Here is a 13,910-nt window from a genome sequence, read left to right on the forward strand (position 1 = left end):
CAGAATGATCCTATTGAAATTTTTATATTGTTGTATGTATTTATCAAAAAAAATGAAAAGACATACAGAAAATGTTAACAGTAATTTCTGAGTGATGGGATTGAGGGTGATTTTTTTTTTTTCTCTGTGCTTTCCAGGTCTCTTACCATGTTGTTTTTGTCAGTAATTTTCAAACAACAATGAATGTTAATGAAAAGGCAGATGCACACACACAAAGGGATCAACACCTCAGCAGAAAATAGGCAAAGGACATAGACAGTTCATAAAAGTAAACTGACCAGTAAACACTTATTAAAATTGTAATTGAATAAATCAAGTTAAAACAATCATTTCTAATATCACACTGGCAAAGATTTAAAAAATCTTTCATGGTGCATGGAAATAGTACCTTCAGACAATATTCATCAGTAATGCATCAAAGGCACATACTCTTTGACCTAACAGTTTTACATCTGAGGGCTTATTCCCAGAACAGTCACCAATAACAAAGCCGCCTGTGTGTGAATGTCTGTGCTGTACACTCCTCAATGGCAAAACACCTAGTGACCTAATGTGCAGAAGGCTTCTGGCACCAGTGTGATCCTTCCACATTCTTTTGGGAGACTCTCTGATGGCATGGCTATGAAGAAGCAGGCTTTAAAATTATGTTGGCAACTTTGGTTTTTGTTTTTTTAAAAAGGTGTGCGTGTATGTGTGTGTGTGTGTGTGTGTGTGTGAAGGAGGAGCAGATATAGAAAAGACTGGAAAGACATGTACCAAAATGCTATGAGTGGTTATCTCTGGGAAGTAAGATGTATGTGATTTTTATTTTATTCGTGTGCATTCTCTGTTTTCTGAGTTTTTATAATGAATGTATAATATCACTTTTATACTTAAATGTTACAAAAATTTGTAAAAATTCTGTCTTCTTAGTGTACATTTGTACTTTCTATCCACTTTAAAAAGAAACAAACCCTGGAAATTATTTTCATGTTTTGTTTTAATGAATCATTGTAACCTGTGATAAGTTAACTCCCTGTGATAAGTTATCTTTTTTCTCACTAGTCAGGAACTGGCAGAAAGCGCAGTTATCGCCAAAGTCAATGGTGAATTATGGGACTTGGACCGTCCATTGGAAGGAGATTCCACACTGGAGCTGCTTACCTTTGATAACGAGGAAGCTCAAGCTGTAAGTATTTAAAAAGCAACTAACCAGAGTTCCCTGGTGGCTCAGGGAGTTGAGGATCCCATGTTGTCACTGCCGATCATTCATGGTTGATCCTTGGCCTGGGAACTTCCATATACCACAGGCATGGCCCCCCCACCAAAAATAGAACCAACCACACTTTGGGTATTTATGTTGTAAATTACATTATGTACAAAACCACATATTGAAGTCAAGAATGATGAGTTTTGTGGCCTTCTAAGGTTTACAGTGTGCATATTATTTAATAAATATAGCATTAATACCATATTTAAAAGTAACCGAGAAAGAGCAGTTTTTAAACAAAATAAATAGCTTGTATGTATTCACTTAACATCAAACCCAGACAGCTGTCACCTGACTTCATTCCAGATGTTATCCTGGAGCTTGTAAACATTTATTTATTTCCTCAGTATTTAAGATCTAAGATCGGTATCTAAGGCATTGGAGGAATGTACCAGACCATGTGGGGTGCAGAGGCTCTGGCTTCAGAGAGTTCACCTCTAGTTGTGGGGGGTGTTAGTAAACAGGAAAAGAAGCAACTCAGTGCTTTCAGATGGTACCAGTCTCTGGAGAAGGTCACATAAGAGCAGTGGTGATAGTTGGCTTGGCAGTTAGTTTCAACTCTCTCCTAAGGGCCAGAATCCTGCCAGAAACCCGGGCACTTTCCTATACAGGCTAGCTCTGGATTCCCTGCAGACATGGTTCTTTAACAGTTGGCTGCTGAACTCTTTCAGTCTGTCGGATATGTGGGTGGTGGGGATGGGGGAACTACCAAACTGAGTGTTTCATGGAGGCGTTGGCATCTTTGGAGTTCTTTCCCTGGTGGTCAGGGACATCATGAAGGAGAAAATGTACTCATTAGAGTGGAAAATCTTCCCAGAGTGCCTAGTCAGTACACCCCGCTGCCTACCCCAATAGCATGGTGCCTGGCATCCCGTTGTAGGGCTTCCAAAACACTTGTGGTTGTTTATGAAAATGTTAACAGTAGTAAACATTTCCTGAGTAGTTGTTATGTGCCAGGCAGTAGTCCAGGACCCTTATGTCCTTTATCTTCCTGAGTCTGCAGTTACCTTATCACATAGATACTGTGTTAATCCCATTTTACAGATGAGGCAACCACAGCTCAGAACAGTTAAGTAACTTTTCCAAGATCTTGATGCTTCTTTTAGTAACAAAGACTTTTTTGTTGCTGCTGGATTTTATTTTCCTGTTACTGTGAACACTGTGTTTGGCCCATCCAGTATCCAGGTGTGGACTGATATGTGGACTCAGGCTGATACTGGCAGTTAGCCTGCCATCCTGTACCATCCAGAGCAGAAGGCCTCTGCCCCAGGAACTGACCCTCTGGTGTGATGAAGGCAGTGGAGATTGCACAGAGCCTGCTCCATCCGCTGACTGCTTGTACCCCGATATACCATCTCAGACAGCTTTCTGAACCTAATCTGCTTCCTATTGAATTAGGGAGAGTGCTGCCAGAGGCCTTGATTATCTTGTTCCTTTGGCATCTATGTTTATTTGGTGACTGGTTAGTTTCACTGTATCCATAAACTGCTGATTCCTTGGTAGTTCAAAACCAAATCACCTTTCTGAAGTTGTAGAGCTAATGACCGGCCTGTGGCTGCAGTGAATTAACTCATGTACACCCTGCCCAGGGAACCCAGGCAGCCAGCAGGTAGTCCTCAGCGACCCTTTCATCTTCCTGCGTCATCTTTCACACCTCCACATTCACATGCTATTTAGCACATTAAATATAAGTTAACATGAGTCGTTAATAACAGGAGTGATGTCACGAGCAGCCACAGTGGCCTCTGCATCTGACTTGGTGCCGGAGGGGTTGGGAGGGAGGAAATGATTTAGGAGCTGGGGCTTCAGGACTGACGCAGAGGAGCAGTGGTGAGTTAGAACCAAGCAGATACCTTGGTGGAATTCCAGGGAGGGCTCGGAAAACATGCCCTTGTAAGTGGTCCTCAAAGCTTTTCTGTTCAAGTGGATGTGGCCTTGTTTTTGGTGTTTATCCCTTTAAGCTGTCTCTACTTGCTTACTCATATTGTCTGCATGATAATTTTCCAAGACCTGTTGTTGCTGCCCAGTGGCCTCTGTCCTGCCCTGCAGGTGTACTGGCACTCCAGTGCCCACGTGCTCGGGGAAGCCATGGAGCTCCACTTCGGAGGCCACCTTTGCTGCAGCACACCCACCGACGAGGGGTTTTACTGTGACATGTTCACTGAAGACAGGTAACACCTCTGAGTGCACGTTTTTACAGGCCACTGTTTTATAATGGTTACTTAGTGGTTTAGTGAACATATATTACAGAATGTGATTATAGACTGGGTAACTATTTTTGAAAATTTTGATTTGTATGAGTTTAGATTCAAGAGTAACTTCTCAAACAGTTTTCTTTTTTCTTCTGAAGGACGTGATACTCTATTTATCTTATCTGAGACTTGCTAGAGCAAAATGCTAATTCAGACCAGAGTTGTAGGCTAATCCTTGGAGAGCAATAAGCCCAGCTCTGTATTGTGATAGTTGAGGGTGCCCATCCACTTTGGCCAGATGTCTCCCATGGATGAGACCAGAGCGGATGGTGGACAGAGGCCTCACATTCGATAGATGTGTGCTGGAAACCATGAGCAACAGGCCTGGCCCCAGCCCCAATCCTTTTCCATATTTTTCATAACTCTTAACACCACTAGCTGTCAAAACTGAAACCTGAGGGTCCTCCCATGCCCACCACCCAGTCATTCCATCCAGTACTGCCAGTTTTATCTCTTCAATCTTCCCCCTTACTCCCCACATTCTCTCTGCTTCTGCTTTAACATAGACTTGTAGTGTCTCCTGCCTGAAAGCCTGTGGTACATTTTGCAATTATTGGTCACCTCCATGCTGCCTAATAGACCTCCCTACCTGGACGTCCAGTGCTCTGAAGCTCCTGCCCTCAGCCTGTCCAGTTTCATTCCTCAGCCTATTCCAGTCACTCCGCCTCCTGTGTGCCCTAGGCTCTGCAGTGGACAAATCAGCCTGTTCTCATGGAGTTAGCAGTCTGGTTGGGGAAAGACAGTTGTAAACAAACACACAGCCATCTACTTTCTGGAGGTGATGAGCACTGGGAAGAGGAGGTGTGGGCCATGCAGGCAGGTGGTCAGCTGAGAGCTAAATGACCTTGAAGCAGGGAGGAGCCTGGACGGAGAGAGTGAGCCCTAAGGCTATCGGGGTATTTATAGGCATTTGGGGGAAGAATGTCCCAGGCCTCTGCGGGATAGCCCTGCTGTGGGGGTATGTGTGGCTTGTTTGAGGGATGGCTGGGAGGCCACTGTGGCTGGAGGGCCATGAGCTCAGACCAGGGAGCTCCTGAGAGAAACCAGGGGATGCCCAGCAGAGGTGGCTGCCCTCAGGAACACCCTGACCTGCACTCATGCTCAGAGCTTCCTTCGGCCTGGATCTCACAGTCTAGAGCAGGGCCATGGTGAATGCTCCACACAACGCTTTTAGATGGAGATGTCAATCTGTAAAGGATGAGGAAGACTGCTCGGAAGGTCAGGCTCCAGAGGAGCTTGCAGTCCAGCTGGGGTTGCTCAGAGAACCCAGGGCAGGTCCTGCTGCCCTGCTGACACCTGCTGACACAGGGTGCAGGTCAGATCTGAGTGTGAATGCAGGTCAGGGTGTTCCTGAGCCAATCAGTCAGTGACAGAGGACAAAGGTCCACAGAAAGAGTGTGCATCGTGTCTGAACAATCTGAGCTAGCTCTCAATGCCTTTCTCCACAGGGCCGTGTCTAGCACGGAGCTGCCAGCCCTGCAGAGCACGTGTGAGGCCATCATAAAAGAACAGCAGCCTTTCGAAAGGTTAGAAGTCAGCAAGGAGGTCCTTCTGGACATGTTTAAGGTGATTTCATGCCAGGAATGTGAAAAATAATTAACATAGACAACTTCTATTTTATTTTTTTATTTAAAAAAATTTTTTTTTTGTCTTTTTTGCCATTTCTTGGGCCGCTCCCTCAGCATATGGAGGTTCCCAGGCTAGGGGTCAAATCAGAGCTGTAGCCGCCAGCCTACGCCAGAGCCACAGCAGCACGGGATCTGAGCTGCATCTGCAGCCTACACCACAGCTCATGGCAACACCAGATCCTCAACCCACTGAGTAAGGCCAGGGATCAAACCTGCAACTTTATGGTTCCTAGTCGGATTCATTAACCACTGAGCCACAACGGGAACTCTGACAACTTCTATTTTAAAACAAATGACTGGAGTTCCCATCGTGGCGCAGTGGTTAACGAATCCGACTAGGAACCAGGAGGTTGTGAGTTCGGTCCCTGCCCTTGCTCAGTGGGTTAACGATCTGGCGTTGCCGTGAGCTGTGGTGTAGGTTGCAGACGAGGCTCGGATCCCGCGTTGCTGTGGCTCTGGCGTAGGCCGGTGGCTACAGCTCCGATTCAACCCCTAGCCTGGGAACCTCCATATGCCGTGGGAGCGGCCCAAGAAATAGCAACAACAACAACAACAAAAAAGACAAAAGACAAAAAAAAAAACAACAAAAAACAAATGACTGACTGTTGATCACCAAATTGTTCCAAACATTTGCTAGAAAATTTTAGTGGAGACATAGGCAGGTGAAGAGTTTTCATATGTGTTTTTTATAAATATGAATAATTCTGAGTGTTGTTAATGTTCTGGCTATTGAATTTAACAATATTTATAATGCCATTTAAAATTCTGTTTTTTCCTCTTTTCTTTAGGGTTTTCTGTTAGATTTTAGCCTAGAGTAACCTGTATAAAACTTCAGCTTTCTCTTTATATTGTTTTAAACAGTGTACTTTTTTTTTTTTTTGCTTTTTATATATGGAGGTTCCCAGGCTAGGGGAGCAGTCAGAGCTACGGCTGCTGGCCTGTACCACAGCCACAGCAACATTAGATCCTAGCCATGTCTGCAACTTATACCATAGCTCATGGCAACGCCAGATCCTTAACCCCCTGATTGAGGCCAGGGTTCAAACCCAAAACCTCATGGTTCCTAGTTGGATTTGTTTCTGCTGAGCCAGGAAGGGAGCTCCTAAACAATATACTTAAATATATACTTAATATTATTTTTAAAATCACAAATATCAGAGAAAGTATGTAATTTGAAAGCACAATGTCATTAGTTTTGTGGGCTTGAATTGAAAAGTAGATTTGGGAGTTCCTGTCATGGCACAGTGGAAACGAATCCGACTAGTAACCATGAGGTTGCAGGTTCAATCCCTGGCCTCGCTCAGTGGGTTAGGGATCTGGTGTTGCCATGAGCTGTGGTGTAGGTCGAAGACATGGCTCGGATCTGGAGTTGCTGTGGCTCTGGCGTAGGCCAACAGCTACAGCTCTGATTAGGAACCTTCATATGCCATGGATGCAGCCCTAAAAAGGACAAAAAGACAAAAAAAAAAAAAAAAAAAAAAAAGAAAGAAAAGAAAAGTAGATTTGGGCTTGGTAAAGATTGCAGGTGCCCTTTTTCTGTGTGTAGGAAACTATCCAAAATATAAAATTTACCATTTTAATCATTTTTAAGTGTACGGTTCCATGGCATTACTATTAAGAAAAATATTTCTGTGAACATGGGTGTACAAATATCTGTTCAAGTCCCTGCTTTCAGGTATTTTGAGTTTATACCCAAAAGTGGAATTGCTGAATTATATGGAAATTCTGTTTTATTTTTTGAGCCGCTGCTATACTGTTTGCCACAGTGATTGTACCATTTTACATTCCCACCAGCAGTGCACAAGGGTTCCAATTCTCCACATTCTTGACAACGCGATTTGTTCTTTTCTTCCTTCCTTTTTTTTTTTTTTTGTTTTTTTCTTTTTTAGGGCTTCACCCGTGGCATATGGAGTTTCCCAGGCCAGGGGTCTAATCAGAGCTGTAGCTGCCCACCTATGCCAGAGGCATAGCAATGCAGGATCCGATACGCATCTGCAACCTACACCACAGCTCACAGCAATGCCAGATCCTTGACCTACTGAGTGTGGGTCAAGGGATCGAACCCTCAACCTCATGGTTCCTAGTCGGAAACATTTCTGCTGAACCATGATGGAAACTCCCCTTTCTTTTCTCCCCTGCTTCCTCCTTTCTTTTTATCTTTTTAGGGCCGCACCTGTGGCAGAGGGAATTTCCTGGGCTAGGGGTTGAATTGGAGCCATAGCCACCAACCACAGCACACAGCCACAGCAAGGCCAGATCCAAGCCATATCCGCCACCTACATCGCAGCTTTCAGCAGTGCCAGACCCTTAATCCATTGAGCAAGGCCAGGAATTGAATCTGCATCTTCATGGATACCGGTCATGTTCTTAACTCTGTAAACTTTGTTTTAATTTTCACACAAGTTAAAAATGTAGTTATACCCTCAAGATTTTATTTATTTCATGTAGTTAAAATTGGAATCTTTTAGAACATACTGTCCAGTGAGCAAAATACAAATCTGAGCCACCTATATAATCTTAAATTTTCTGGTAGCCGGAGTTTAACAGTAAAAGAGAGGCAGAGTTAATTTTTGTAACATTTTATTTAACCCAGTAAATTGGAAATATTGCTTCAACATGTAGCAAACATAAAAATGATTACTGAGCTATTTTATATCCTTTTTTTTTTCCACATCATGCCTCTGAAATCCAGTGTGTTTTGCACTTATGGCGCAAATGGTTTCAAATGAGTTGTATTTCGAATACTCAGTGGCAACGGCTGAGGGCTCCTGTCCTGGACAGCACAGCTCTGGGCTGTGAGCTCTTAGCGTCTCCACCGTCTCAGCACCTGGAACATATTAGATGCCCATTCAATGTTTGTTAAAAAAAGTAAACATTTTCTCTTATTTAAACAGTCTATGTGTTAATATGTAAACGTGCTTTTCTTTGTAGTACAATAAATTCAAATGCCGCATCCTGAATGAAAAGATTAAAACGCCGACTACCACGGTTTACAGGTAATGTTTGTGTGAATTTTAAACCTTGCTCAGTGATAAATTAAAGGCATTTGCCGTTAATAACAGTTTGTCGGGAGTTCCCGTCGTGGCGCAGTGGTTAACGAATCCGACTAGGAACCATGAGGTTGCGGGTTCGGTCCCTACCCTTGCTCAGTGAGTTAAGGATCTGGCATTGCCGTGAGCTGTGGTGTAGGTTGCAGACGCGGCTCAGATCCCGCGTTGCTTGTGGCTCTGGTGTAGGCCGGTGGCTGCAGCTCCGATTGGACCCCTGGCCTGGGAACCTCCATATGCCGCTGGAGTGGCCCAAGAAATAGCAAAAAAAAAAAAAAAGACAACAAAACAAAAAAAAAAAACAGTTTGTCTTTGGTGGGTGGTCTGTTTGAAAATTTGCAGTTGATAGAATACTACTTTAGATAGGGCCTCTGAAATGTTATCACCAAAGGGAAATTATAATTTTCTCATTTGTGCTTATGAGGATGGTATGAAAACCCCCAAATCTGTTTTCTGGATGTCAGCTGTCACAACATCTTTCTCCCTGTGGGTGAGACTGTGTTTGCCCAGGGCCTCACCTTTTGGGGGACTGTTTTTGGGGTGTTTTTTTTGGTTGTTGTTGTCTTTTTAGGGCGACACCCACAGCATACAGAGGTTCCCAGGCTAGGGGTCCAATCGCAGCTGTAGCTGCCGGCCCACAGCCACAGCAATGACAGATCCTTAACCCCCTGATCGAGGCCAGGGATTAAACCTGTGTCCTCTTGGATACTAGTTAGATTCGTTTCCACTGAGCCATGATGGGAACTCCTTGGGAGACTGTTAAAGAAAGAAATTTTGTTCGTTCTTCCACATTCTTATTAAGGGGCAGTGAGAGCTACTTTGGGCCATCTCCTCAGGCAGTGATTCTCTGCGTCTTACTTTCTGCTGCTTAGAATCTAAAAGCGTCACACTCCATGCTTCAGCAGGACTCACAGTGAGAAAAGATGTGATGGGAAGCAGAGGCGAGAGGGAGCAACACCAAAAACACTTAGGTGGGCTGAAGATTAGGCTCCAGGCTCCTTTATTCATCCACTTTTCAGCTGCCTCTTGCCCATTCCTGTATGTCCCGTCCTGTTCTTTGGTTGTGTGTGTGACCCTCACGATCCCATTAGAGAAGACCTGGTCCCTGTAAAATTATGACCCCAAACATTCTCCGCAGAGCACTTCCTTTGCTCAGCCAAGTTCTTATGGCTCTCTGGCCTAATTGTACTATGTATGAGTAAGATCAAACTCCCTTATGCACAGCTGCGCACAGTGCTTTTTTTTTTAAAGTTGTATTGAAGTATAGTTGATTGGTGATAATTTCTGCTGTACAACAAAGTAATTCAGTTATGCATATACATAATCCATTATTTTTCAGATTCTTTTTCCATAGAGATTATCACAGAATACTGGACAGAGTTCTGTGTGCTATATAGCAGGTCCCGGTTGACCATCCATTCCATACACAGTAGTGCATACGCCAATCCCAAACCCCCAGTCTATTCCTCCCCCAACCTGTTCTGTTTGGTAACTAAATTCGTTTTCAAAGTCTGCTCATCTGTCTCTATTCTAAGGCCATCTGCATGAGTTTTTTCATTAGATTTCTCATACAAGTGATGTCATATAATATTTGTCTTTATCTGATTTACTTCAGTTAGTATGATAATCTCTAGGTACATACATGTTGCTGCAAATGCATTATTTCATTCTTTTTATAGCTGAGTAATATTCCATTGTATATATGTACCACATCTTCTTTATCCATTCCTCTGTTGATGGACATTTAGGATGTTTCTGTGTCTTGGCTGTTGTAAGTAGTGCTGCAGTGAACATTGGGGTGCTTGTATCTTTTTGGATCTCCAGATGCCCAAAAGTGGGATTGCTAGATCATGTGGTAATTCTATTTTATTTAATTAATTAATTAATTTATTTCTGTCCTTTTTTTGGGGTGGTACCCATGGCATATGGAAGTTCCCAGGCTAGGCTAAGGGTCAAATCAGAGCTGTAGCTGCTGGACTACACTATAGCCACAGCAACGACGGATCGGAGCTGCATCTGTGACCTGTAACGCAGCACCAGATGCTTAACCTAGTGAGTGAGGCCAGGGATCGAACCCACATCCTCATGGATACTACTCAGGTTCGTAACTCAGTGAGCCACAAGGGGAACTCCTTGAGCATCTTTTCATGTGCTTTTTGGCCATCTGTATGTTTTTGGAAAAATGTCTATTTGGATCTTCTGCTCATTTTTTGATTGGTTTGTTTTTTTTGATATTGAGCTGCATGAGCTGTTTGTATATTTTGGAGAGTAATCCTTTGTTGGTCTCTTCATTTGCAAAGATTTTTCTCCCATTCTGCAGGTTGTGTTTTTGTTTTTGTTTATAGTTTCCTTTGCTGCACAAAAGCTTTTAAGTTTTTAATTAGGTCCCATCTGTTAATTTTTGTTTTCATTTTCATTGTTCTAGGAGATGGATCCAAAATGATACTGCTACTATTTATGTGACAGAGTGTTCTGTTTATGTTTTCCAAGAGTTTTATAGCATTTAGTCTTATATTTAGGTCTTTACTCTATTTTGACTTTGTTTTTGTGTATGGTGTTAGTATTCTAATTTCGTGCTTTTACATGTAGTCCAGTTTTCCCAGCACCACTTATTGAAGAGACTGTCTTCTCCATTGTATATTCTTGTTTCTTTTTTTGTAAGGTTCATGGGTTTATTTCTGGGCTTTATATCCTGTTCTGTGATGTATATTTCTCTTTCTGTGCCAGGACCATACTGTTTTGATGACTGTAACTATACCACAGTGCACTTCTTAAACAACATTTTAAAAATATCATTTCTTATAAAAGCCATTTTACACTTCCATGCTTATCTTATTTTTGCTGCTCTCCAGTGACCTGATAAGATTTTATTATTTATTACCTATGATAAAAATAAATATTAGCATAACAATTTTTAAGTTTAAAAATAAATGGAGAAAGGAGTTCCCGTTGTGGCTCAGGGAAAACGAATCTGACTGGCATCCATGAGGACGTGGGTTTGATCTCCAGCCTTGTTCAGTGGGTTAAGGATCCAGCACTGCCATGAGCTGTGGTGTAAGTCGCAGACGTGGCTTGGATCCCTTGTTGCTGTGGCTGTGGTGTAGGCTGGCAGCTGCAGCTCTGATTTGACCCCCTAGCCTGGGAACCTCCATATGCTGCAGGATGGCGTCCTAAAAAGACAAAAGACTAAATAAGTAAATAAATAAATTGAAAAGATATGCTAAGTTTTAACTTTCTGGCTTCAAATTTTGGACCCTTTGGGTTTTTTTTTTTTGTTTTTGTTTTTTTGTTTTTAAACCTAAGTCAGCATTGACACTTATTCTATCAATTAGAATGGCTGGCTTTTTTCCTAGGAATTATTTAAAGATTAGCTTATTGGGAGTTCCTGTCGTGGCGCAGTGGTTAACGAATCCGACTAGGAACCATGAGGTTGAGGGTTTGATCCCTGTCCTTGCTCAGTGGGTTAAGGATCCGGCATTAACATGAACTGTGGTGTAGGTTGCAGACAAGGCTCGAATCCCGCGTTGCTGTGGCTGTGGCTGTGGTGTAGGCCGGCGGCTACAGCTCCGATTAGACCCCTAGCCTGGGAACCTCCATATGCCGCCAGAGCGCCCAAGAAAATGGCAAAAAGACAAACAAAACAAAAAAATTAAGAAAAAATAAAGATTAGCTTATCGACATCGTTTGTGCTACTCAGGCATTTTTCCATCTCTCTGAGAGTTGACTTGCAACCTCCCTCTTTGAAAGACAACAATACATAAAGCCTGATCACTCAAAGAAATGACATTTCTATTTTTAAAGCTTCATTCTACTTTGGTAAATAATCCAGTCCCTTTATGTAGTCATTGCTTTTTGTTTGTTTTTTGCTTTTTATGGCTGCACTTGTGGCTTATCAAAGTTCCTAGGCTAGGTACTGAATCAGAGCTGCATCTGTGGCCTGTGCCACATCCATAGCAACACTGGATCTGAGCCACGTCTGGGATCTATGCCACAGCTTGTGGCAATGCCAGATCTTTAACCCACTGAGCAAAGCCAGAGATCAGACCCACATCCTCCTGGATATTAGTCGGGTTCTTAACCCACTGAGCCTCAATGGGAACTCCAGTAGTCATTATTATTTTTAACTTTTTAACCAATGTACTTTAAAAATATTTAAAACTGGTTGGAATAGTTAAGAAACAATTTTCTTTCTTTACTAAATTTTCCTTAAATTGTTGATATTAAGTCACTTTTCCTCTGACCTACATTACTAGTGTTTTAACTCTGTTAATGTTTCTGTACCTGAAGAAGAGTCTGTGCTTTTTAGGGTTAGGTGGGCCCTTGTTCATCATGGGTGTGAACTACATGAGTCCTCGGCTACATCCCCATGTCCTTTCATGTGGTGTCATCTCTGATCTAAACTTCTGCCTGAGATTTGCATTGTAAGTCAGTGTGTTTGAATAAACCAAGAGACAGTTAGGGATTTTGTCTTGAAACGAGAGGGCCTGAGAACAAACAAACAAAAGCTTGAAGTTTATGTATTTATTTTTTAATAGACTTTGTTTTTTAGAGCAGTTTTAGGGTCAAAGCAAACTGAGGAAGGTACAGAGAGTTCCTGTCGTTCCTGTAGATCCCTACCCCATACATGTGTAGCCTTCTCCACGGTCAGCACCCCCACCAGATGGGACAGGAGTTAGAGTCCATTTACACTGACATGTCAGAATCACCCAGAGTCCAAAGTTTATATTATGGTTCACTCCTGGTGTTGTGTGTTCTGTGGGTTTGGTGAAATTTATTTTTAATGTAAAATCTCAAGGTAATGTATTTTTTAAAATAAATTTCATATAATTTGGTTTTGAAAATTAGTGTAGAACAGGGAAATGGCTTTTTGATGTTATGACAGTGAAGGTTTTTCAGAGCCTTAGGATGTGAGAATGAAAAGTGGTGTCTCGGCACAGTTTCTTTCCAAAGAATCTGTAGCTTTTGAATTTGAGCCAAGGAGGGAAGGCTGGGATCTGAGACTAGATTAATTGCTTCTTTCCTGCACCCTGAATTAAAAATAATTTAAATTAGTTTACATTGTTCCTGAATTAAACATTGCCCCAAAACATAGAATCGGGTTTCTAAAAATGAATAGCCAAAAAGCTATAACTGTGCCTGGGCATGTTTTAAATATTTCGTTACAGATGCGGTCCACTGGTTGACCTTTGCAAAGGACCCCATGTAAGACACACTGGAAAAACTAATGCCATAAAGATTTTCAAGGTAAGGATTGATTTTTTTTTCTTAATATAGCAAATTTAAGGTGAACTAGATAAGATGGTAGTTCAGTAATATCTTTTTATGATCTGAGCACCATGCCGTTTAAAAATACCTGAATCTTATTTGATTTTTATATGGACTTTAAAAAATAATATAACTTTTTAGAAGTTTGATAATTAAAACATTATGCGTAGCCTTTAATTGTTTATCATTTGACCTTACTGTGTTACAGTGCATTTCTTTTTTCATCTATTTTAAGATCCGGTTCTGCGTGCCATTGTTTTCTGGAATTGCCCTAATGCATATGAGCATTTATCTGCATGTGAGAATAATGTATTGTAGGAAGAGAATAAAAAAGGGTAGAGTGGTGTGATGCAGAATATATGCTCTGGGGTGAAGAGGCCCGGCACTACCTTACAGTCCTATCTTTCCCAGGCCTTGGTCTTCTCACAGGAGAATGAGGGGTTATGATGGCACTTTGTTACCATCAGCC

The 13,910-nt window shown here is 42.1% G+C and overlaps 1 protein-coding gene across 4 annotated transcripts in view; it reads left to right on the forward strand.

Moving 5' to 3' along the window:
- TARS3 (threonyl-tRNA synthetase 3) overlaps positions 1–13,910 on the forward strand; it is a 73,070-nt gene that overhangs the window by 25,568 nt on the left and 33,592 nt on the right. For all 4 annotated transcript variants that reach the window (XR_014815556.1, XR_014815547.1, XM_084976556.1 and 1 more), the window contains exons 4-8: positions 1,045–1,168; positions 3,299–3,420; positions 4,950–5,067; positions 8,061–8,125; positions 13,342–13,420. Coding sequence is in view for 2 of the 4 variants with exons in the window: in XM_084976549.1 (XP_084832675.1) it covers positions 1,045–1,168; positions 3,299–3,420; positions 4,950–5,067; positions 8,061–8,125; positions 13,342–13,420 (508 nt within the window). In the remaining 2 variants the exon portion in view is untranslated. The remainder of the gene's footprint in view (positions 1–1,044; positions 1,169–3,298; positions 3,421–4,949; positions 5,068–8,060; positions 8,126–13,341; positions 13,421–13,910) is intronic.

The sequence above is a fragment of the Sus scrofa genome, chromosome 1 (assembly GCF_054392235.1).
Source record: "Sus scrofa isolate SSC_HxYL_T2T_F1_AM1 chromosome 1, Sscrofa_HxYL_maternal_Yorkshire_Landrace_v2.0, whole genome shotgun sequence".
NCBI classification, from domain to species: domain Eukaryota; kingdom Metazoa; phylum Chordata; class Mammalia; order Artiodactyla; family Suidae; genus Sus; species Sus scrofa.